General features: G+C 42.9%; 2 protein-coding genes and 1 long non-coding RNA gene across 3 annotated transcripts; 2 read left to right on the top strand and 1 right to left on the bottom strand.

Annotated features, from left to right (window-relative positions):
• Positions 4,318–7,965, top strand: LOC8085484 (pheophorbide a oxygenase, chloroplastic). The gene is made up of 7 exons (XM_002468464.2): positions 4,318–5,041; positions 5,134–5,369; positions 5,458–5,584; positions 6,047–6,183; positions 6,329–6,488; positions 6,708–6,986; positions 7,480–7,965. Exons 1-7 carry the CDS (start codon positions 4,661–4,663, stop codon positions 7,732–7,734), a joined length of 1,575 nt encoding a protein of 524 aa, XP_002468509.1. The 5' UTR covers positions 4,318–4,660; the 3' UTR covers positions 7,735–7,965.
• LOC8080562 lies at positions 8,166–9,998 on the bottom strand. Its single transcript, XR_002449189.1, has 3 exons — positions 9,724–9,998; positions 9,493–9,592; positions 8,166–9,363 (listed from the first exon to the last, which is right to left on the bottom strand). It is a non-coding gene; the product is annotated as an uncharacterized LOC8080562 (long non-coding RNA).
• On the top strand, positions 14,322–23,573 carry LOC8080561. Its single transcript, XM_002468463.2, has 4 exons — positions 14,322–14,953; positions 16,908–17,428; positions 17,509–22,335; positions 22,479–23,573. Exons 1-3 carry the CDS (start codon positions 14,322–14,324, stop codon positions 17,628–17,630), a joined length of 1,275 nt encoding a protein of 424 aa, XP_002468508.2. The 3' UTR covers positions 17,631–22,335; positions 22,479–23,573.

Raw genomic sequence — 23,896 nt, 5'->3', positions numbered from 1 at the left:
GTGTGATTCTGGTTAGTAGTGCTGGTACCATGTTTAATCTGTTCTATTTGATGATCAGGTTGTTTATGGTGCTTGTGATAACACATGACGAATAGATGGTTCCTTGTGATTGATATGCATTTTGTGAGGTTAAATTGTCACCTAATGAATTCAATTCAAACGTGCCATGGAAGAAATCAGCTAGTGAAATTAGCCTGGAATCATGACCGTCATTGTGGGCGCGAGAGGAGGTAAAATAGACCGTATATGTGCAGATGATGTGTAGTTTTTGTTAGCGCCTAGCATGCTATCTGGAAGGTTCCGTGAACTATTTGTTTCTTTTTGGCTTTGTTTAGTTCTAAACTTTTTTTGGTTTTTTGGACTGTAGCACTTTTATTTTTATTTGACAAACATTGGTCAATTATGGAGTAGCTAGGCTTAAAAGATTCATCTCGCGATTTATAGAGAAACTGTGCAATTAGTTTTTATTTTCGTCTATATTTAGTGTTCTATGCATATGCCGCAAGATTTGATGTGATGAAAAGTTTTTGGTTTTTGGAGTGAACTAAACAAGGCCAAGGCCAAATTTTTTGGATTTCGCTACTGTAGCACTTTCGTTTGTTTGTGGCAAATATTGTCCAATCATAGACTAATTAGGATCAAAAGATTTATCTCGCGATTTACAGGCAAACTGTGTAATTAGTTTTTGTTTTCGTCTATATTTAATGCTTCATGCATGTGCCGCAAGATTTGATATGACGGGGAATCTTGAAAACTTTTTGGTTTTCAGGGTGAAATAAACAAGGGCCTTGTTTAGTTCCAAAAAATTTTACAAAATTTTTTAGATTCCCCATCACATCGAATCTTTAAAGCATGCATGGAGTATTAATATATTGACGAAAATAAAAATTAATTGTACAGTTTGGTCGGAATTAACGAGACGAATCTTTTAAATCTAGTTAGTCTATGATTGGTTAATATTTGTCAAATACAAACGAAAATGCTACAGTGTCGATTTTGCAAAAAAAATTTGGAACTAAACAAGGCCAGGCCCAAGTGTTGCACCGAATGAGCCAACATGCTTTCTACTACTCTGACCCAAAATAAATAAATAAATAAAATAAATCAATTTATAACTTGCTTTTTAAGGAGCAAGTTTTTTTAAACTTGACTGAGTAAAATTCTAATACAGTATCTATGATAAATAATAAGTTTGATGATATACAAATGCTGATATTATTTTCTATAAATCTAAAAGTTTGATTTCTCAAATGTCCCGAGGCCTTGCTTAGTTCTGAATTTTTTTTGGTTTTCAGGATTCAATCATAGATTAACTAGGCTTCAAAGATTTTTCTCTCGATTTATAGATAAACTGTGCAATTAACTTTTATTTTTATCTATATTTAGTGCTCCATATATATGCCATAAAATTCGATGTGACGAGAAATCTATATTTAGTGCTCCATACATGCTCCAACAAGGCCTGAGTATGGTGTGCGTTCTTTTCACGGTGGATGGAGTAGTATAGCTAGGTTTTCGTGCAATTGTGCTAGATTGGTGGATGTTTGGTTAGACATTTGAGAAACTATATTCGATTGACATTACTGTCGAACTCAACTCTTGTCACCGTGACCTTTGTAAAACTATAGTTGATGTGATGAGGATTTTGAAAAGTTTTACAAAACCTTTTTAGAAGTAAACAATACCTTACTACTACCCGGACAATTAGGCCTTGTTTAGTTCCGAAAACCTTTTGTTTTCGATACTGTAGTACTAACTAGACTCAAAAAATTCATCTCATAATTTACAGGTAAATTAGTTTTTATTTTTATCTATATTTAGAGCTTTATATATATACCGCAAAATTCGATGTGACAAGTAATCTTGAAAAGTTTTTGGTTTTTTGGGTGAACTAAACAAGTCCTTATTGTGTCAAGTATCCCGTGTCCTCGCCATCCCGGGCCAGACGTCGGGCATTTGTATATCAACAGAACGTCTATCCATAAAAGCGTGTGTTATAGGTAAAGATGTCAATGGGGGCCGCGACCCGATGGGTATTTACTCTATTAGGATATTAATATAGAGTGAAACCAGTATCTATGGGTACACAAACGGAGCAAACCCCCTTCACCCATTGGGTACGTGGGTATGGGGACGTTCTAGTAGTCCCCATACCCATTTACCCATGTATGAAAAATACCCAACCCAAAACTAGAGAAGCCCACCAGTCCACCGGCAGCCCATACATTGAAACCCTATGTAGTGCTAGCAAAGTACTACTCTCTACTACGTGATTTGTATGGCCAATGAACTATTATGGTGTTGTGACTAGTGGTTGCAGCAGAAATTATTATGTTGCTATTTGCTAGGTATATGGTGAGGTGGCTATGTGACGATGCTTGTGAATGGCTATGTGACGATGCTTGTGAATTGCTACTATGTGACTGGTGTTTGTGAATTGCTGATGTTTGGCGGGTATGGGTGACCCGCCGAGTCTAATTTACCCACCCGTGTATGGGTCTGGGGAAATTCCCCCACCTATCACTGTATATGGGGATACCTGTGGTGTCATATTGTTGTCACGGGGATGGGTCTGGAGAGTTAAAACCCGACGGGGATTTACCCATTGCCAACACTAGTTATAGGCTTATAGCTCAGGACCAAACAATGACCCTTTGTAGATTAGATGCGTCAGTTTGTTAGGTTGTCATTTGACTTTCTACCACAACTACCGAACTAAGGCCTTGTCTAGTTCCTAAAAAATTTTATAAAATTTTTGAGATTTCCCGTTACATCGAATCTTTAGATGCATGCATGAGGTATTAAATATAGACGAAAATAAAAACTAATTGCACAGTTTGATCGAAATTGACGAGACGAATCTTTTGAGCCTAGTTAGTCCATAATTGGACAATATTTGTCAAATACAAACGAAAATGCTACAGTGTCGATTTCCTAAAATTTTTTGAAACTAAACAAGACCTTAGTTCACCTCAAAAACCAAAAAATTTTCAAGATTTTCCGTCACATCGAATTTTGCGGCACATGCATGAAACATTAAATATAAATAAAAATAAAAACTAATTGTACAGTTTACCTATAAATCGCGAGACGAATTTTTTAAGCCCGCTTACTCCATGATTGGACAATATTTCTCAAATAAAAACGAAAGTACTACAGTGTCAAAATCTAAAAAAATTTCACATCTAAACAAGGCCTAAGTTTGTCACACTTCTAGCCCACTAGTGATTGCTCCATTCCTTTGCCAAATCATGCCTAAGGTGGAGCATGAAAATGTTAACCACACATTTAGTAAATATTAGCAAGAATGTGGCAACACGTAGATCTTGTTTTAGTTGCACCCAAAATCTATTTTCTTTAAAAAAATTCCTCATTATATCGAAACTTGCGGCACATGTATAAAGCATTAAATATAAATAGAAAAAATAACTTATTGTACAATTTGTCTGTAACTTACGAGACAAATCTTTTGAATCTAGTTAGTCTATGGTTGAATAATAATTATCAAATATAAATGAAAATATTACAGTGCCAAAAATATTTTATTCCAGGAACTAAACAAGGCCGTAGTCATAATCCAAACAAACCAAGTCACGACGCCACACCTAAAGTCTACTTGGATTTTGCAGGTCTGCTGAAATTAGGACCAAAAACATCACATAAACTGACAAGTGAGTGAGAAAAAGTAAAAGAAACTATCAACCATTGTGCTAAGGTCCAATGCAAAGATAAATCAAATGGATAAGATTAACAATTGAATCGCAAGTACATTGTTTCCTATGTCTATGTAAAGCATAGAAATAAAGGGAAAAAACAGGAATATGGATGCTGATTTGATTGTGGAAAGGGGCTATCAATAGATCATACAAGCAGAATAATACAATGAATAATAATAATTGTTGTTGTTATTTATTTATTTAGTATTTATATTTTGGGTCATAGAAATAAAGGGGAAGAGGTATAAGATTTTTTTGTATAATAGCAGTGATGGATAATTTAATACATTCTACAGTTTATGTGGTAATTTAATGTGGATACTCTGTTCTGCTGGACAAATACTAAAATTAGTAGATAGAATTGCTAAAAAATTGAATTTGGTTTCTTCAGATTTGTAGCAACCCTGCAAAGTGCGAAGTGTTCCGCTACGGCCCACGGGTGGGTTCGTGTCGTTCTCACCGCCGGTCAGGTCTCCCCTCGGCGGGGCGCATTCGTCCTGGTCGGGGGCGGCTGGCTGGCAATGCAAGCTCCACCACACAAAACTCCGCAAAACGCCTTGCGTGCTCCCGCACACTTGTCCTCCGTCCCCCGCCTTTCCTCCCTTCCCTGCCGTCACGCAACCACACTGCGCTCCCCGTGTGTACACTGTACAGTGTATACTCTCTCTAGCCGTATTCAGTAGTTCTTCCCTCGCGTTCACTCTCCAGCGTGGGAAAATCCCGGAATTTTCTTGGTCTGCCCACTGGTTTTTTCTGCCAAAAACAGGTTTCTCCCCGTTGCCGTGCCAGAACTCTGTTCTTGCCCAGTCTAGAAGCTCTGCACTGCTTCCGAGTTCCAACCACCGACTGCGGCCGCCAAGCATATACTCGGCGCGGCGAAGAATTTCCAGCGCGAAAACCAACACCTCTCGGCTTCACTTCACTTCGACACGTGCGAGGAGAAAATGCGCGCGACGATCCCGGCCCTCTCGCTCCTGGTGGCGCCGCGCCCGCGGCTCCCCTCGCTCGCCGCGCCGGCGGCTGGAGGCCGCGTCCGCGTGGGCCGTCGTCCTCGGACCCGCCTACGCGTGGCGGCGCCGACGTCCGTCCCGGGGGAGGCGGCGGAGCAGGCGGAGCCGAGCACGTCGGCGCCCGAGTCCGAGTCCGGCGAGAAGTTCTCGTGGAGGGATCACTGGTACCCGGTCTCCCTCGTCGAGGACCTCGACCCCAGCCGCCCCACCCCGTTCCAGCTCCTCAACCGCGACCTCGTCATCTGGAAGGAACCCAAGTCCGGCGAGTGGGTCGCGCTCGACGACCGCTGCCCCCACCGCCTTGCCCCGCTCTCGGTACGGTGACCCGCATCCCTTCCTCGCCTCAACGTGTTCCTTCCTACCGGATCTCTTCCTCGTTTCGGCTAATTTGGGTCTGAGCTGTGCAGGAGGGCAGGATCGATGAGACGGGGTGCTTGCAGTGCTCGTATCACGGCTGGTCATTCGATGGCTCCGGCGCCTGCACCAGGATCCCCCAGGCCATGCCCGAGGGTCTTGAGGCCCGGGCGGTGCGTTCGCCGAAGGCGTGCGCGATCAAGTTCCCCACCCTCGTCTCCCAGGGCTTGCTGTTCGTGTGGCCCGATGAGAATGGGTGGGAGAAAGCCACTGCCACCAAGCCTCCAATGTGCGTAGAGTCAGGGTTTGGACTGCGGCTAATTGGTTGAATTCGGTTGTGCATTCAGGTCACTGAATTCCATCTTGTTTGGTTTCAGGTTGCCGAAAGAGTTTGACGACCCGGCCTTCTCCACGGTGACAATCCAGAGGGACTTGTTCTATGGTTATGATACGTTGATGGAGAACGTCTCTGATCCATCCCATATAGAATTTGCTCACCACAAGGTAATTAGTAAAGGGTAGTTGGAACACCATGATAGTATTTTGCAGTTGAAAGTTTGATTCGAGGAAAGATGTTTTGTTGTATTCAATTTTGATCGTTTGCCCAAAAGTCACCACCTCAATGCTGTTTAAGTATATACATACATTGAAATTCCTCAGAAATGACTTATAATGATAAAAGGCGCAGAATGGTCTGAGTCCAGCCTCTTATCTTTTCTGATTGCTAGTGTGCAAGTTTAACTAACTGTTACACCTTAACTGTGGATATACCCAATATATTTTATTGCATCATAGTTTTCTTCTCTTTCCTTATGCTACTTGCTTATTCTGAATGGACAATAAATAACTGGCTGACTTAATTGTGCTATCTATGTGGTATGAACTTGTTCCAGTGGCATAGACAAACAAAATGCTTTGTTTTCTTGAGATACATGGTTTCAGCAAATCCGTTTCCTCCTCTCACAGGTTACTGGACGAAGAGATAGAGCCAAGCCTTTGACATTCAAGATGGAGTCTAGTGGTGCCTGGGGTTACTCAGGGGCAAATTCTGGTAATCCTCGCATTACTGCAACTTTTGAGGCCCCTTGCTATGCATTAAACAAGTAAGTTTCAAAAAAGTACCTTGGTCATCTTTCCTCTTGTTTTATTGTCTTGCTTGTCTTTCAGTGTGGTGGAGTGGTTCTTATTTATCGCTTCAGCAATTTAGTCATTATACAGCTCTGAACTTTTGTTAACTGGTTTCTACAGAATAGAGATAGACACAAAGTTACCCATTTTTGGAGACCAGAAATGGGTCATATGGATTTGCTCTTTCAACATTCCGATGGCCCCAGGAAAGACTCGTTCTATTGTCTGTAGCGCTCGAAACTTTTTCCAGTTTACAATGCCAGGAAAAGCATGGTGGCAGGTACATGCTTGTTTAGTGATTCCTTTACTTTGTTTTCCTATTTGTTTTGTCAAAATAATCTTATAACTGCTAAAATGAACTTGTTCTCATATTTTTGTGGGGAAACAAGGCAAAGGTCCCTAGTCCCTACTGTATGCACATATTATTGGCAGAGTTTATTACTTGATCATATTGTGTGCAGTCAAATGCTGATACCTTCTTTCTCTCTTTGTGGTGTAGCTTGTCCCTCGATGGTATGAACATTGGACTTCAAATTTGGTCTATGATGGTGATATGATTGTTCTTCAAGGCCAAGAAAAGATTTTCCTAGCTGCAACGAAGGAGACTTCTACAGATGTTAATCAACAGTACACAAAGATCACATTCACACCCACACAGGCTGATCGATTTGTTTTAGCATTCCGGGCATGGCTAAGGAAATTTGGCAATAGTCAGCCTGAGTGGTTTGGAAATCCTAGCCAGGAAGCATTGCCTTCCACGGTTCTTTCAAAACGTGAGGTAAAAGCAATCTGGGTCACCAAAGAATCTCAGTATAACTTTTGCTTCAGACTTAAAATGTTTGAATATAACAATAATTTTTTGGTGGTCAAGGATCTGTTTTGCCTACATCCTTAATGCTCTGTGCAGAATGTATTATCATGTCTTCATTGTTGGCACACACTGTTTCTATAACACACAGATTTATGTTATACATTATCGGTTGTCATATGAACTAATGTATTTACAGCAATCTGCTTAAGTGCTTAGTATCACAAAGGGCCAAATTCAGTGAAACATTTGGAAAGATAGTAGCCTCGAACCACTCGTACTGCTTATGATTGACAGTAAAACATTTGAGAATAGTTGCTTAACTGACAGTAAAGGTTCACCTTCTACTGACTGAATCTGGAAACAGTATCATCTACTTGAAGTAGACACACGTAAACTTTCGTCAGCTGTGTTTCTGCGTTCCAGTAACTCATATTCTTATGACTGACTTTGTGTTATGCAGATGCTAGACAGATACGAGCAACACACATTGAAATGCTCGTCTTGCAAAGGAGCATATCATGCATTCCAGACTCTGCAGAAGGTATTCATGGGAGCGACAGTAGTGGGCTGTGCTACCGCTGGGATTCCTGCAGATGTTCAGCTCAGACTATTAATTGGTGCAGCTGCTTTGATTAGTGCCGCTGTAGCATATGCATTCCATGAGCTCCAGAAGAATTTTGTATTCGTGGATTACGTGCATGCTGACATTGATTGAAAACTTTGTGAGGATCTGTTGTGTCGACATCGCACGCTCGTGTCTGTAGTCTAGGGCTCTTGGCGTGTAGCTAGGGAAAGTAGTAACTTTTTTGCCGGATATATAGCTCATATATATGTGTATATAATAGTAGGCACTCAATTGTATCCGATGTAATGCGGAGATATAATTTTGTATCTTACTGTATTATATATTGGATTAAAATATCTCCAAATCCTTTAGCATGTAAAATCTACGTGGGAGCATACTTTTTTCCCCCTCAAACACAACGAATTTCACATCATTGTGTTAAATGTTAGGTTATATGCCGATTTCATGGCTAGGATTAGTATCTTAAAACGTACTAACACACACTACCAGCAACGGTGATGAGGATCGACTCGTAGAGTACATGGTGATGGGTAGGATAAAGTTAGAATTATTCGGAAGTATATCAATAAGATCAACTCAATTCTCCTTCAAATAATAGATAGGATCGACTCAATAAGATCAACTCAATTCTCATATCGTACCAATATCAACTCTCCTTCAAATAATAGATTAGATAAATTATTTATACTAGGAACATCCCTTCTAATTGGTTGTGAACATAATAAGCATAAAAAATAAAAATGGAAGATCGTCTTGGTGGAGAAATTGAAGAGTCCTCTGTTTCTCTCGCAGACGCAGTCGCAGCCATAAAACTGCATGTGTAGCTTCCACTAAAATGGTCATAACTCCTAGCTCCTAAGGTTGCGTTGGAAACTAAACGCATATATCTTTCCAATCATATAACATATGAATGCTAAAATCATGAATATTAGTACCAGCAAGCCACAAAATATAGGAGTAATGTTGCATGCTTCACATAGCCTTATCATTCTGCCCCTATTGAAAAAAAACTTATCCTCAAGTTCAAATTGGTTAGAGATACTACTATAGTGATGTCGATCTTCCTTAAGTTAGGAGTCCCGTTATGGTAATATCCTTTATACACAATATATAGTGATGCTCGAGTGCTGCTTCTGGTAGCAAACCGTGCCTGTGCCAAACTGTGTATCTTGTTTAGGTTCATTCAAAGTAATTTCAGTTGCATATCTACGGTTGCGTTTCACTTTGCTTTGATTTCAACTGTGTTTACTCCCCAGTTCTGTGGAGGCTTGTAACTTTTTTTTTAATGAGAACCGGACGCCTCTTCTCTGTTTTCGTTTCATGAATCATGATCTAATAATAATAAAGTTGCAAAGCTTGTGTTTTATTTCCGTTTAGCAAATGTTTGACACCTGTCCCCGATTCTGTTAGTTTTGCTTGCCATTGCCATTTCGGTGCTAGCTATCAACCTACCTCATTGTATGACGACGACACAAGCAAATTCAACGTGCAGTTCAGACAAATAAGCACACACGCGGACGATTAAAAAAAATGAAGATGCCACACACTCGCGCAGATGAGAGTACAAAGAGACTTCTTTTAATACCAAAGAAACGACCAATCGAAGTTGAAGAATGGAACTGGCGGTACGCTAAGCAAGCAAACGATCTCTTTTTAATATCAAGATCAAAAGGAGACAAGCGTACACGAGTCATGACCGCGCAGATGATCTTCAACAATTCTTCATTCGCGCTTCTCTAAATGCGGATGCTGCTTGTGCTACAACAAAGGAGGATATATATCAGTATTATCTATCACAATGGACGTAAATCATTACCAAGCGCATGAACAAAGACATCAAATACTGTACAAAATAAGGACACAACTTGGGCAGTTTAACGAACCTACCTAAGAAAAGACAGCCTAGAGCTTCCCTGCGCTCCTGGATCAGCTTGAGTATATACAATTGTGCACGTTTCATTCCATCAAAGAGCATACCCATCACCAACTGTTAAAGGGAGGTAGAGTTAGGAGTTGAAGAGATTCTTTACGTACTTTTGCTGAGAACATGGGCAGGGGACGCAGATCATATCATCGTGAAGGCAAATTACAGCAGAATTATGGAGAACCGAGATGTACCGTGTGTTTGATTCCTGTAGCTTCTGCAGACGCCATGAATTCTTCTTTCAAGTTGTTCAGTCTCTTCTCAAACTTAGAGGAATGTGTACCGGTACGTCTATTGATACTGTTCTCCATAGGAGCATCTTTCAGCATAGCCACTGTATCTTGAACCAATATATGACAGATTGCCCCCAAGCCTCTTAGAGCATCAAGAAACGAGACAACAATGTCTATCTCGATTCTCTTATTGTATGCATCCTCTGCAACGTTAAGAAAGATAGGCGCGTATGTCCTAACCATCTATGGTTTAGATCATGTCAGATCAATATGTTTCTAAAAAGAGTCATGGGCTTGATCATCATGAAAATTACCAGGTTTATTGTATCTTGGGAAAATTCAGGAGTGTCAAGGTCTAAGCTTGCCATATTCATAAGATCCTGGATAGTTTAGCACAATGTGGAAAGTAAAGACAAGTAAAAAATGAATGCAAACAACATATATATAAATAAAGGAGACAAACAACATAGTCACTGCCACGTACCATGACCCTGGAAGCTAAATCTAGAGCTTTTTGTGCTTCTGCGCAAACAATTAGGGCCATTACCTTGTTGTTCACGTCCTACATTTGCCAAACAAAGATGAAAACAAGTAAATGAAACCATCGATTGGTTGAACCAACTCGTGTGCTCTTGTTAAAAAGAGAGTATGGGACTACATAACTATTGTTGGAAACAACAAAAATTACTATAAGATCTTCATTTCAAATGTATTAGTGGATCCCACAAAATTTAATATTGAAATAATCATAATAAATAATAAGAAAATTAAAGTATACGAAGAACATAATAATTGTATAAAATCACAGAAGGTGTTTTCAGCGATCGTTTGCAAGTCTTGTTCTAATTCAATTTCATCGGCCATGCTCCAATATTTTCGAGTGTTTATTGACGGTGATTGTTGAGGCATGGTGATCGATATATTTGTACTATAGAGCATGCTGTCCTCGTAGTAATAAAATACATGAGTCATTTAACAATATACGGGCAATTAATTAGTTTGGAGATTTCTGGCACAGCAATATTTTTTTTTTCAAATCAGCTACTGACATAATAAAAATGAGTTTAACTTTAACCTGATCATTAGCACGTGAAGAAGCGATCCTTATCATGTAGTCAGAAATTTTGCCCCTTTCGATGGAGAACATATCAGGGGCCTCGCGCTTCAGAAACAAAAAGTTGTGCATAAGAAATAATAAAGTTAAATAAAACAATACAAAAGCTTTATAATGATAACAAGCTAATTGATTAAAATTAGGATGATTATAGGTGAGAGCCTGATTGGAATATAGTTGTTAATACTAGCTATAAATGTGCCCTTGGTATCGTTGCAATACATCTTAAAATGTCACAAGGCCTGCATTTCATTCGTTGAGCTCCACTGCGACACTACTTGTCTTTGTAGAATCGCCTTAAGATTTAAACCCACACCAAACAAACTAAAAGTAAAACATAACATGGTTTTCAATATATCCTTGACTATTATTTCCTATTCAATGCAAGTGGAGCGACATATAAATAATGGGGCTGCAACAGCGATTGCAGAGGCCCAATTATTCCTAATAGTTTTCACCTATTATAGATAATGCTTGGTATCAAGTTTCGAGCTAAATCTATTTATAGAATCCAATAAACTTGTGAGGTTGTGAAAGTACCTTTGAAGATATATCAACATATGTAGGTTTTTTAATAAACTAAATATTTTGATATACTATTTGATAGTGAAATATTTTTGTTTGACCAGTAAAATTGACATTGAGTTAGAATAAATTTATTTGGAAAAATTTCAAAATAAATTGTCTCAACTATGATTAGGGCTCTATTCACTTATCTACTGTATTTGTCAAACAACAAATCAATGAACAATATTTTTAATCATGACTTGATAAGCGAACAGACTTTGTTACTATGGTTTCTCACTCGTCGAGATGAAGTTGTTTTAAAGTGACCAAAACTTACCAAGCCCATCGAAGCACAAAAATCCCCATGTTCCTTGCGTATCTCCTCGTCTTGGGCGTCCTCAGCGTTGACAAAGGGGATGTCGATGCTTGGTTCCTGAAGTACCAAGTGGAAAACATTAGTCTCACTACATAAAACATGGATTGGATGAGATTTTAGGGCTTACCTCGTAAGGTTCGTCGTCATCTGACATCGGCTCTGGCTCACGCATAGGGTGTCGATGACAGCGGGAGTGGAACGGGACACGCGTGCGGTCTTGAACCCTCAGCGGCGCCGGCGAGGGGCCTCATCGTCGGCTCAACGGATGGAGGCGCACGGCCCTACTGGTCGGCCACGCGCCATGAGACGCGACGGCGGCAACGGCCGCCGGAGGAAACCAGGAGGCGCAGAGCGGGAGCGGCATGAGTCAGTATATGTTGCTTCGTCGTGTTGTCGAGTTTCGGAGGGTGGCGCCGCCTTTTTGTTGTCGGAGAAGACATAGAAGAAGAAGGTTGGAGCAGATTGGTTTTAATTTGGCAGGTTATGCCCGGTCTTCACGCATGAATGTCTCTAGATCGTGAGTTGGACTCAAGCATACGGTTGCGGAGCCCAACTGATTGCCGTGAGACGGGGCAATTAATTAGCGCATGCTCGAGGAGAGCGCGTGAGAGTAATCTTTGAACGGGGGAGAACAGGGAGTCCCTCGACGAAAGCAAGTTTCACCGCTTCACCGAGCCGGCTGAAACCGGGATTCATTGATCATCATCCTGTAAATTTGGGAAAGACTGTTTGTTTTTCACGTGGTTTTGGTTTTGAACCTAAGTCCATGTTAGGCCACGAGGATCCTTGTGATATCTTGTAACATCATTTGTGACTTTGTGAATTACTAGTTCCTAATTTGGTGGACCCCTCTCATAATGCACTGTTATTTGTTCAAGCTTTCTTGTTTAAAAAAGATCCTTGTGTTCAATCTTGCAACAGAGGTGTTTTCTTGTTTAAATTTCTGATACTTGCATTGCTTTTAACTGATGCTCTCCCGTGTTACAATATATGCCATGATATTCAGACATTTTCTTTGTTGTTGGAACTGACACTCAGTTATGTATTTGCCAGGAAAGTTCAGAACAACTACCAATTCTAGACCTTCTACACTGAATTGCACTAAAAGCAATTGCTAATACAGCGTTGAAATCCTGGTGAAAATAAAAAGAAGAAAGCAAAAAAGAAGAAGGCCAAGTTGACTAATAGAAGCTAATAACTGGAATCAGGAGCTTTCTCTGAATTTCATTGTCAATATAATCCATCTTTATTGAATTTGTTGGAACTGAGTGACCACTATTCTGACAAAATGTTCAGACCAAAGGTAAGTAGTTCATTTCATTCTTTTCTCTACCTGATCATAAGTAACTATTCTGACAAAATGTTCAGACCAAAGGTAAGTAGTTCATTTCATTCTTTTCTCTACCTGATCATAAGTAACGTCGGTCACATCTTACTCATTAAGGTCACGCTTTCTACCATTCTGGTCCATCTGAGCATCGCCTGTTGCCTCTCCCAATGGGTTGGCCAGATCGACAAACGATGACGTGTTTTTTTAAAAGGTCACGGGGGGGGGCGTTCCCCACCTGAATTTTATAAATATAGTGGTCCAAAATGGCCGGATAAAATTATACATTTTTCTATAACAGCACACGCCCAAGGAGGGGTGAAAAGTGCCAACAACCAAAGGAGAGAAGAGAAGAGGAGAGAGAAAAGAAGAAGAGCAAGAACAACAACCGCACTACCACAAACACCAAGACACATGAACTCATTGACGATGCCTCCAGAGAGGTGAACGACGTCGCAACGTAGTCATCGTCAGCCAAGCATGAAGAGGAGCTCCACATGGGCATTGGCAGGGCTTTCGCCCAAGTAATGTGCTAGAGGTGTTGAGCAGGTCGAAACGAGGAGACTGTAGCCAAAGCTGAGGTTCTTCAGTGACGCCTTTAGGAGTGAGATCTCGTCACTGGCCCAAAAACATCTGAGCTAAGCTTTCGCCCAGAACCATTGCAAGTACTCCCCGTTAACACGCCCAAAACGACATTGACACCTACACAGACAAGCAAAGACACGTGGACGGGGAGGGAGTGGAAAGACCGGTTGCCGCCAAACTGCGCGGAGCCGAAGCCGGATTCGCCCGCAACAGCAGTAGACACGCATCGACAACATCCACACCTAGCTGGACGGGGGCCGGAGTGCTTGCTAGCCGACGCCCCACCTCGCGGAGCTGTTACCGTACTCGCCCACAGAAGTGGGAGGCACGCACTGACAAGTTACGCTGAGACGGGGGCTAGGGAGCTTGCCAGCCGCCGCCACACCTCACGGAGCCGTTACCGGACTCGCCCGCGATAGTGGAAGGCGCGCACCGGCAAGATATCATGCCCAGACAGAGAGGGTCGCCGGTCGCCGCCACACTACGCGGAGCCATTGCCGGACTCGCCCGCACTAGTGGAAGGCGCGCACCATGACCAGCCATACGCCCGGTCCCAGCCTGCCACGGCTGCTGGCTAGGACCGCACGACGGGCCAGCCACAGCCCCCAGCCCGCCGAAGACGAAGGGGAGGAAGAGCGCCGTTGTTGTAGATGTCGTTCACGCCAGTGGTTGAGCACTGGATCAGCTCCCGTTGGAGCCGCATCCGCCCCTGTGCCGGAGGTGTCGTTGGAGGGGAAACGGAGCTGACGGGGAAGGTTGAGACGCACATGGCGGAGAAGCCGCGTCGTCACACGCCGTCCATCGAGGCCCAGCGCGAGAGGACGACGCCCGGAGCAGCGGCGCCACCAGGACACGCCACCGCGCGCCGCGCCCTGGAACAGCCACAAAGGCGGCTGCCCAGCTGCTGCCGCGGCAGGCCACCACGCACGAGAGGCCTCCACCGCACCGGCTCCCTGAGCACGGATCCAGGTAGGCAGGACCCGGATCCGGCCATGGAGGGCGTGGATCTGCCCATTCCGGCCACACCGGCCGCCGACCACCATGGAGAGAGCAAGCTCGGAAGGAGGAAAGGGGAAGAGAGTGGAGGGAGCAGGGGATTGCAGACAGCAGCCTTGTTGGGCGCCGCCGCGGGCCGCCGCCGCCGCTCTCCAGTGAGCAGCGACGGCGGCCGAGGGCTTGCTCCGTCGAGGGAGTTTTCCGGCCACCGGTGGTGTATCGCCCCCGACTCGCCTGTGCGACGACGCGGGGGCTGGGAGAAGATCCCTCGCCTCACCACGATGACGTGCTTTCATTTGGGCGGGCACTAGGGGTAAGTGCAAGGTCGCCTGGACTACAGTGTGCAGACCCACGTATCTTAGCGGCCTTGGCATTTTGGACCTGCACTACTTCGGCTTCGCCTTGAGGTTGCTCTGGGTATAGCCTGGGTATAGCTTTGGGAGAACACGTCGAGAAGTCGGCTACAGCCATGAGTGTGGTCAGTATGTCTGTCCAAGTTGGCGATGGCGCAACCACCAAACTTTGGATATATTCTTGGGCTTTGGTTGGCCCCCTCTGCCGCTTCGCCCTGGAGCTATTTGCTGCACTCACATGGGCGGGAGCGGGAAATCCATAACCCTCAAGGAGGGACTCCACCTCAGCCGCTGGGCGAGGGAGATCGCTGGAGTGTTAAGACTAACTCCAACAGAGTTGGCAAACCCAGACGTATACGCAAAATGCGTCGTCTACAATGTTTTTTAGACCAAACACACGCCTCCAACGGAAGACGCAGAGGGAGCACTCATTTTGCATAGCGAGCGATGCAGAACGCAAAAAAGCGTCTCCTCTCTCTTGCCGACGCAAATCTCCGGCCTCTCTCTCTCCTTCAACCGTTCGTGGACGAGGTCGGAGTGGAGGGAGGAGAGGAGGAGCAAGTCGAGGAGGGCCGGCCGTAGCGGGAGCACGCGGACGAAGACGGCGAGGCTGGACTGTGGTTCCAGTGGGAGCGCATGGACGAAGACGGCGAGACTGGACGGCGGCTTCGACGGGGCGCGACTGGCACGGCTCTGGCGGGAGCGCGCGGGCGAAGACGGCGAGGTGCTGCGGCTTCGGGGGGAGCGTGCGGACAAAGACGGCGAGGCTGGACTGCGGCTCTGGCGAGGTGCGGCTGGCGCGGCTCCGGCGAGAGCACGCGAACGAAGACGCCGAGGCTGGACGACGGCTTTGGCAGGGCACGACCGGCCCGGCTCTGGCGGGGCGTGACTGGCGTATCCAGGCAGGCCTGCAGACGGGGGTGCTTGGCCAGGTAGGCCCGCGAACAGAGTTGCCGACAACCTCGGCTCGACGTTCGGCGCCTCGACGGGGACGAAGGCGACCTTGGCATGGCAGCGACACTGTGCTTCTTCCGTGGTGGGGTAGCACTGTGCTTCATGTGTATGTGCGCGCAACAGGATTTGGGGCTTGGTCGGCTCTGTTGGAGAAGGGCAAGATTTGGGTGTTTACTCTTTTACTGTGCGCGACCTATATTGTCGAATAGGTCTTGTTTTTAGGTTGCGTCTGTTGGAGACAGTCTAACGGCGCCGGTGCTCTACCAATACTTGTTGGTCTAGGACCTTCTGCGGATCATGCAACCCTTTGCAATCCATTTTTAGGTTGCGTCTGTTGGAGACAGTCTAACGGCGCCGGTGCTCTACCAATACTTGTTGGTCTAGGACCTTCTGCGGATCATGCAACCCCTTGCAATCCAATAGCCGGCGCCGCTGCTTAATCCTTACTAGTTTGTGGAGAAATAGTAAAGAGGAAGAGGAGATACACGATGAGCAGTGGTTGAGGAGAGAAATAATTGTCAGGGTGATGACGGTATTCAGTGGGGTTGCAAGATAACCAAAAATATTTTCTTGTTTCAATAAACTATGTTGAATCCTGAAGTAGAGATCGTGAGGGGGATCTCGGCGGGTCAAGGGTCTCACTTTTATGGTATGAAGATTTACATGACAAAGTTTTTATTGATTTAGAGGTGGCTATCTTTTGAAAAAATATAGTTATGACACATGTGTTAAGTTCACTTAAGCACCAAGTTTGTAGGCAGGATTATGTGGAGGGTGACGGTGGAGATGTCAGCTGTGGGAGGTGGCAGATAGGAGGCTGTGGGGTGGCGAAAAGTCAAGGCAAGTGGAAGTCGATGAATCTGCAACTTTCCTTAGCATCTCCAACAGTTTGCTAAAACACTTGCCATCCCATAAATTTTGACAAATCAATAGAAAAAACTCTCTTCAACAATTTACTAAATATGTTTTCCAAAAATCTGGAGTTGTCATCGACTTGATCCGCGCGCTTACTTCTACACGCGCGTACTCCGTCGCGCATCTGCCCCCCGCGCCGTCTCTCTTCGTTCCCGCGAGTTGCGTGAAACTTCCCCGTGTTATCCCCTCCCACCGTCGTTCATCAGTCCTTCCTGCGGAGGCGGCCAAGCGCTCGTCGGCGCTGGTCTCGGAGACGGCGAAGAAATCCAAGGAGATCTTCTCCGAGACCGCCTCCAAGTCGCGGGAGATCGCCGCCGAAGCCACCAAGCAGGCCGACCTCCTCGCCGGCCAGATCAAGCACCTCGCCTCCGACCTCCCCGTGCCCTCGATCCGGCCCGTCCCCGCGGTCCCGCCTATCACCGCCGCCGCCTCGTCGGAGCCCGACGCCGCCGAGCTTGAGCGCTACGGCATCACCGACGACCTCTGCGAGTTCGTCAAGGGCATGACCATAAGCACCTTCCGCGACTTCCCACTGCAAGGTGCGAGTGACGTTTTCGTGGTTGGGTTTAGGGAATTCCAGGCTTGCAATCCTCATCTGACTGGACTTTTGGTTCTGTAGATGAGCCGGAGATGTCTGATGTGCCAACGGTATCGAATGTGCGTCAGGATCTGAACAGGCATGCCACACTTGTCCTCTTGACAGTCAAGGTTTTCTCATCATCAAATATCTCCATTCACTAAACATCGTTTTGATGCATTTGTTTGTGTCATTGCGGATTAGTCTGTGCTCCAGTTGATAGATTGGTGAGTGGTGATGAATCTAAGTATGAAAGGCCATACAGTACAGATTTACTCATTTGCAAGTATGATTAAGTATGTACGCATTTACTACTGTGATGGCAAAGTTGTAGAAGGCTGAGTTTATAGTGAGTACACAAACTTCAATCGACTATCTACTTCTGAGTTTGATGCATCAAGAGACATAGAAAACTTCAAGCTGCTGTCAAGCTGATGACAATGTCCTGCTAACCTTCGTGGAGACGGCCAGGCGTCACGTACGGAGCTGCTGCTGACGAAATCGCTGGGAGTTCCTGCGACCGGTGGCCAGCGTCTCGCATGGAGCCGCGGCAGCGTTGAGACGTCGGGAGAACGCGGCGGCTTCACGCACAGGACACGGGGATAGATGGATCATTGGTAGTTGGGGTGTGGGCCTTCTTTTTTTTTAAAAAAAAATTGGCAAGTCCAAATGACAAACTATTGGAGATGGTTATTTTTTTCACTTGCCAAATCTTTAACCAAGTTGCCAAAACTCAAAATATGGCAAACAAATTTTAGCAAACTATTAGAGATGCTTAACTGGTGGAAAGATCATGTTTCAAAATTCATGTTATATTACAAAGTTAGATATCAAAATTCATATTTCAATTGTTTGCTAAATTTTATATTGTTCACTTTTGTTTATGTGTACACATTTTCCTCAACTTTTAGCAAGTTTGGTAATTGATGGAATTTGTATATGTACACACTATGCTATTTTACATAGTTACTTTTTTTTGAACAAATTTGTGATTTGCTAAGTATAACCGTGAAGGTTGTGTTGGCTGTTGTAAAGAATTATATTTGAAACGTGACCCTCTCAGAAACTCCGGACTTTGTACAAACTACAATTTGTACTTCTATATTAAGGCAAAGTGAATGCTTTCATTATGACATGTCAAATATTTCATATGATGAGAACAATGCTTAGAGTTAATTTGTTTTTGCCCGTAGCAATGCATCTTAGCCATATATAAAAAGAGACATTAGAGGAAAACTGAAAGATTTTATGATAATAACACTGATTTATAAAACTATTTGACTAATAATCCAACAGTGAATAACACAAGTACTGCATGAAACAAACAGAAAGTATAGTTTGCTAAATTAAAAAAAAATCGCCAGTAGTACAGTACGACAAATAGATGACTAAGCTATAACAGCTACTAGAATGACACCAAAGTAAAACAAAGCAGGATCATACACCGATTTGCAATGGCAAACACAAGCTTGATGGCATGGCAAATTGGGGTTGATTAAAAGTCACTTGGCTTCGCTCGCACCACAGAATTCGAAGCATTGGCGGCTCATCTACGTGCTAACACGCGTCGCTGCATCTTTTACAAAAAGGTCCTCTACCTTTTAGAAAATCAACCTGCGGTCTATGCTAAACCTTGCAATTTTGCAGAAACCCCCGCTCCCACCTTGCACTGCAGCCTGCCCCCAACCTCCCGATCCCTCTCTCCTTTCTCTCCTCTCCTCGCTCCCACATCGGCGTTTGGGTGGCGCCCCAAACCCTAGCCGCCACAACATCTTCCCTAAGCTCCCATCCGCCTCGCCGTGTTCCCGCACCAGCGTCTTGGGCGGCACCCAAAACCCTACCCGCCGCCGCTGCTGCCGCCGCCGCCTCTTTCCTCCTCACCACTCTACCTTGCCATGTTGGTGGAGCGCATCTGGACTGTGGAGGTGGCAGCATGCTACGCCATATCAACGAGGAAAGCAACCCTAGCTCCGGCCTTCCCCTCAATCCATGAAGGAAGGCAGCATCCCACCGTCTCCAGCGACAACCATGCCTTACCACCTCTCCTCAGCTCCCTTTACTTTCTCTGATTCAATGGTTAACTTCTAGCCAGTTGCAACTCCGATAACTCCTCGGTCGAATCCACTGGTTGCATGGTTGGATCCGTCGCCTAGGTGGCCAGATCCATCGCCTGATCTGTCCTTATGCCTCGGTCATGGAGTTGTAAGTAGGCTCTCAGCACTAGAGATGCAGTGACTGCGGTGGTACTGATCTGGCGTCTTTCTTTGAGTGTTTGAAGCATAATAGTAGTGACATTTTTACCATGTTTCATTGCAGCCCACGACTACAGATGCAAGCATCAATACAAATTCTCCTCGCCATTTGATGGCCAAGATCCTGAAATCTCTTCTGGATGTTGGTTTGGTCGGTTGTTGGGCTTTTTCAGTTTGTGTGTTTAAGTTGCATGCTTAGTTATGGATGTCTCATATATTTCTCATCTGCAGCATAAACAAACATTCTGGACGCAACATGAAAGTCTCGGATTGCTTATTGCCATAATCTCTGTTTGGCAGTGAAAAAACTTATTACTATATTAGTCAACCAGATATTTTGGTGAACTATCTAAATGACACCCGCTTCATGGCATCCGTGGTTAAATATTGTCCTAGGGTAAAAAAATGGGATTTTTCATTTCCTTTGAAAATTAAGACATGTAAGATACTTGGTTGCTCCTTTTTTGCGTAATATGCATGTCTCTACGTATAAATATATGTATTTAGATTTTAGCTATCACAATCCATATAATGAAGTGTGAATAATGGCTTGATTTCTTTAATTCATTGTAGGGATTTTAAAATTGTGTCCTTTGTATTTTCTGCTATAGAATGCAGCTGAGAGTTTGGTTTGAGTGGATCTGATGCATAGTTCTGTCAGTAAAAATTGAGTATCTAATTCTTGAAGGTTAAGCCTATAGTTATTTTGCCTTATGTGAAGTGTATGTGAAGTGAGTGAGAGTAGTGGTTAGATCACAGAAAATAAACCCCTACTTGAACTGTTATGATTTGACATACATGCTGTGATTGATTTGAAATAATAGAGTAAAGAGAGAATTCTAAATTTAGGACAGGACATATGAGAAGGTTTGATCACTTCTAACCCCCTTTTCATTTTTTGAAACAGACAAACAGTGATATCCACTTGAAGGCTTCTTACCTTACACATTGTTGCTAAGCTATTACACCCTCCTGTAAAAGGTTTGATGGAGTCATGTCCCTTTCTAGGTATATCTGTTTTTATCCTAATAATGTTTGGAGCGACTAAAAGGAGGAAATGATATTAAAAATAGTTCTACATTCTTCTGTTCCTACAGAAAAAACTACAAGATTGTGATTCCTCTATCTAGGTTCAATAAACTGCTATAGATGCCTACTATAATCTAATTTAACCGTTATCTCCAAGTACTGCCTTCCATTACTGGAGTTCTAAGCTCTGCTGGGCAATAAATAAACCCCTATTTAGATTGGAATAGGTGCAATTTCCTATTAAGATATCACATGTCGCTTTGATCCTTTAGTTCAGAGCTAATTTTTTCTGTTAACATTAGTAATAATGCCACTATAACTTTTTGTGGGGTTTAATTACTTTTTCAATGTTGCTTCATGCCCTACTACTCTGTCATTGTCGCTATGACATATGATGCTTTTCTTATGCATTGATATGTCAACAAATCCATTCACCCACTTAATTATATACTGTGTTTGCCTATTGGCAAGCAGTCCCAGTCTGCCGCCCATGAGAGGCTGAATTGCTCCATCAATCATCTCCATTCAAGATTATGTCTACTCTGAATGATCGTACTCCACATGACTGAGAGGCTGCAAAAAGGATCGCTATATAGTGATTTTTTAAGTGGATCTATGATTTTTACCTATATGTACCTACTGATTAGTTTAATTTTTGTTTTGATATCCTGCTCTCTTAGGTCATTACTCATTAGTGAAGGATAGTGCAAGGTCGGATTGGTGTCTTTGCTCACTGCTCTGAGCTTCCTATCCAGGATTTCCGAAGGCGTGTTCTTTTGGTTATTGCTGCGTTTCTAAAGAAATCTGCTATACATACAAATTTGGATTCGCTTTGATAATAAGGGGGCTAAGGTTTAAGTTACACTTATGAGATTAATTTTCTTTATATGTGGGTCGTATTGGTATGACATATTACTATTTTCATCGTAAAGATTCAGATCCACTTTTCAGATAATGTTATTGTTTTAGTAACCAGGTAACTTCTGATTTCTATCAAGGGTCTATGACCTATCCAAAAGAAAAGGATTAATTTGGACTAGGCTTGAGGTATATATGACAATTCAATCTACATATTTAATTTTATTCTGGCATCGCATAGCAAACACATAGGTACGCTAATTTGGATGTTGTGGTACTCCCGATCAGTTAAGACTTAAAAATCAGGTATGCTCCAGTCTGGTTACTGACTCAGGCTGCACATGCTGAGTTGAGATAAATTATTGAGGAGGAGCACATGCTGTTGAGATGGGTTAGATATTTTTCAAACAATGGAGATCTATGTAACATACAGTTTGGTGGATTATGCTTGAACTTGTGCCCTTCTAATTTAAGAATTTGCTTGTGTTCTCATATTTTGTATCTGGTGTACTGATATTAGGTTCTAGGTTTTTGTTCCTTGTGGCCACATGAACGAGTAATCCAATACTTTTTTTATTTTTTCCTAGATATTTCAGAAGTGGCATCACTTGGGTAATTCTTTGATATTTTCCTTTGTGTTTTTTTGCATCCTTTGCTTAAAGCATGGGCCTTGTTGGAGTAGATTGCAGAAAAGCTAATTTGCACATCTTGTAAGATGTCACTTTTCAAGGTTAGCTATAAGATTAAATTTTCTATAACAGTCTTGCTCTTGAGTTGGAAATTTATGATTCTATCCAAGATCGGTGTGGTTGCTGTATATGCTTTCATTCAGAATATATTAAAATTACTACTGATTTGGTGCATTCTCTGCAGGTACACACAGATCATCAACCTTTGAGTGGTTTTTGTAAAAAGATGCACCAGGAAATTTTGAAAACGGGTCTTCTTGTGGATATGATTATGCTAACCTTAGTACGCATGAATTCTGCAACTACCTTTTCAATTTGATGTAGCAGGGCATTGTTTTAAATTATATAGACTTCGAAAGCTTTTTTACATATTATATACATGATTCTGTGCAACGAGCTATCATTTGTGGCTCTTACATCCTGGTTATGTATATTACCGTTTATTTTCTTTATCATTGTCTCTTTTGATGCTAAGCGCAAAAACTTTAGCACGAGTGGCCTGAAAATAGAACTGCACAATGGATGTGGTTTTTTTATTGTTGCCTTTACTGTCTAAAACTGTGGCTCTATGAATATCCAGCAATATTTGTAGATGTATGTGCTTGGATCTTAGTGTTACCATCTAATTATCATAGCTACACAATTCACAAAGTCATGTTTACCGGGAGATAAAAAAAGTTGTTTGGAGTTTATTAGCATTATTTATTTGCGCACTATATAAAGAAAGCTAATAATAACCATCAAGTTATTTTGCAGTGTCCACTTTCTCAAATTCTGCTGCTGGACTATTGCTTTTTGTGTGTACGGGTAAAAACTAAGCGAAATGTTTAATGTGTTGCGGTCATAGTCTTTAGATGATCCAAGACCAAGTAGATTTCGGTGTGACATAACTTTGTGTAATGGTCATTCTACTTCTCATACGCTAAACCCACTTCAAAAATATTTTATTTAACATGGTATAATTTTTGTCAAATGCATTATTTATGTAAACCTTACACTGGTACTTTTGTTTTAGGCACTTGCATTCCATTAGGCGCTGGGTGCAGTTATTGGAATATTTTCAAATGGCAAAAATCTAGGAAAAGCTGAGGAAAAGCTTCTTGACTTGTTTGAGGCAAAATGTAGGTAGGATTATTTTCACCAAATGATGTAAATGGCTCTAGAATGTTATTATTTGTATAAAATGAGCTGACATAATTTCTTGACTAATTTTTTCTTTGTTTAGTATTACCTACCGTAGAGATTGAGACGATGACTCAATAGATTAACAGTGGTAGAAGTGCTATAGTCGAGTTCCTTGAGGTACAACGGATGTATATTTCATCTTGCTTTCTAAGTGATTATGGTTACGTAGGGCTTAACTACTTGGCACTATAGATGAATAACTTGAGCCTGCTGAAATTGTGAAGTTGTGGTAGAGTAGTCATGTTAGGGTGCCCGAAGGGCGTCCAATGTTCTAGTCTAATTAAACATGAGAAGCATTAGAAATCATAACATCGATGTCACTATTCACAACATTGTAGATGTTGTCAATTATATTGAACACCAGCACCTATTGCATCCAAGAGATAGTTACATTACGTAGCCTTCTTAATATGATTG

The sequence above is a fragment of the Sorghum bicolor genome, chromosome 1, assembly GCF_000003195.3.
Source record: "Sorghum bicolor cultivar BTx623 chromosome 1, Sorghum_bicolor_NCBIv3, whole genome shotgun sequence".
Taxonomy (NCBI): domain Eukaryota; kingdom Viridiplantae; phylum Streptophyta; class Magnoliopsida; order Poales; family Poaceae; genus Sorghum; species Sorghum bicolor.
The sequence above is the reverse complement of the archived record's forward strand: the minus strand, read 5'-3'. Positions and strand labels throughout refer to the sequence as shown.

Bases quoted from the DNA above. Each gene is read 5' to 3' on its own strand.
- LOC8080561 (XM_002468463.2), top strand. From the start codon at position 14,322: ATGTCGTTCACGCCAGTGGTTGAGCACTGGATCAGCTCCCGTTGGAGC. The intron at 14,954-16,907 runs GTGCTTTCATTT...ACAAATCAATAG, and splicing joins CCTCGCCTCACCACGATGAC to AAAAAACTCTCTTCAACAAT. The intron at 17,429-17,508 runs GTGCGAGTGACG...TTGGTTCTGTAG, and splicing joins CCGCGACTTCCCACTGCAAG to ATGAGCCGGAGATGTCTGAT.
- LOC8085484 (XM_002468464.2), top strand. From the start codon at position 4,661: ATGCGCGCGACGATCCCGGCCCTCTCGCTCCTGGTGGCGCCGCGCCCG. The intron at 5,042-5,133 runs GTACGGTGACCC...TGAGCTGTGCAG, and splicing joins ACCGCCTTGCCCCGCTCTCG to GAGGGCAGGATCGATGAGAC. The intron at 6,987-7,479 runs GTAAAAGCAATC...TGTGTTATGCAG, and splicing joins CGGTTCTTTCAAAACGTGAG to ATGCTAGACAGATACGAGCA.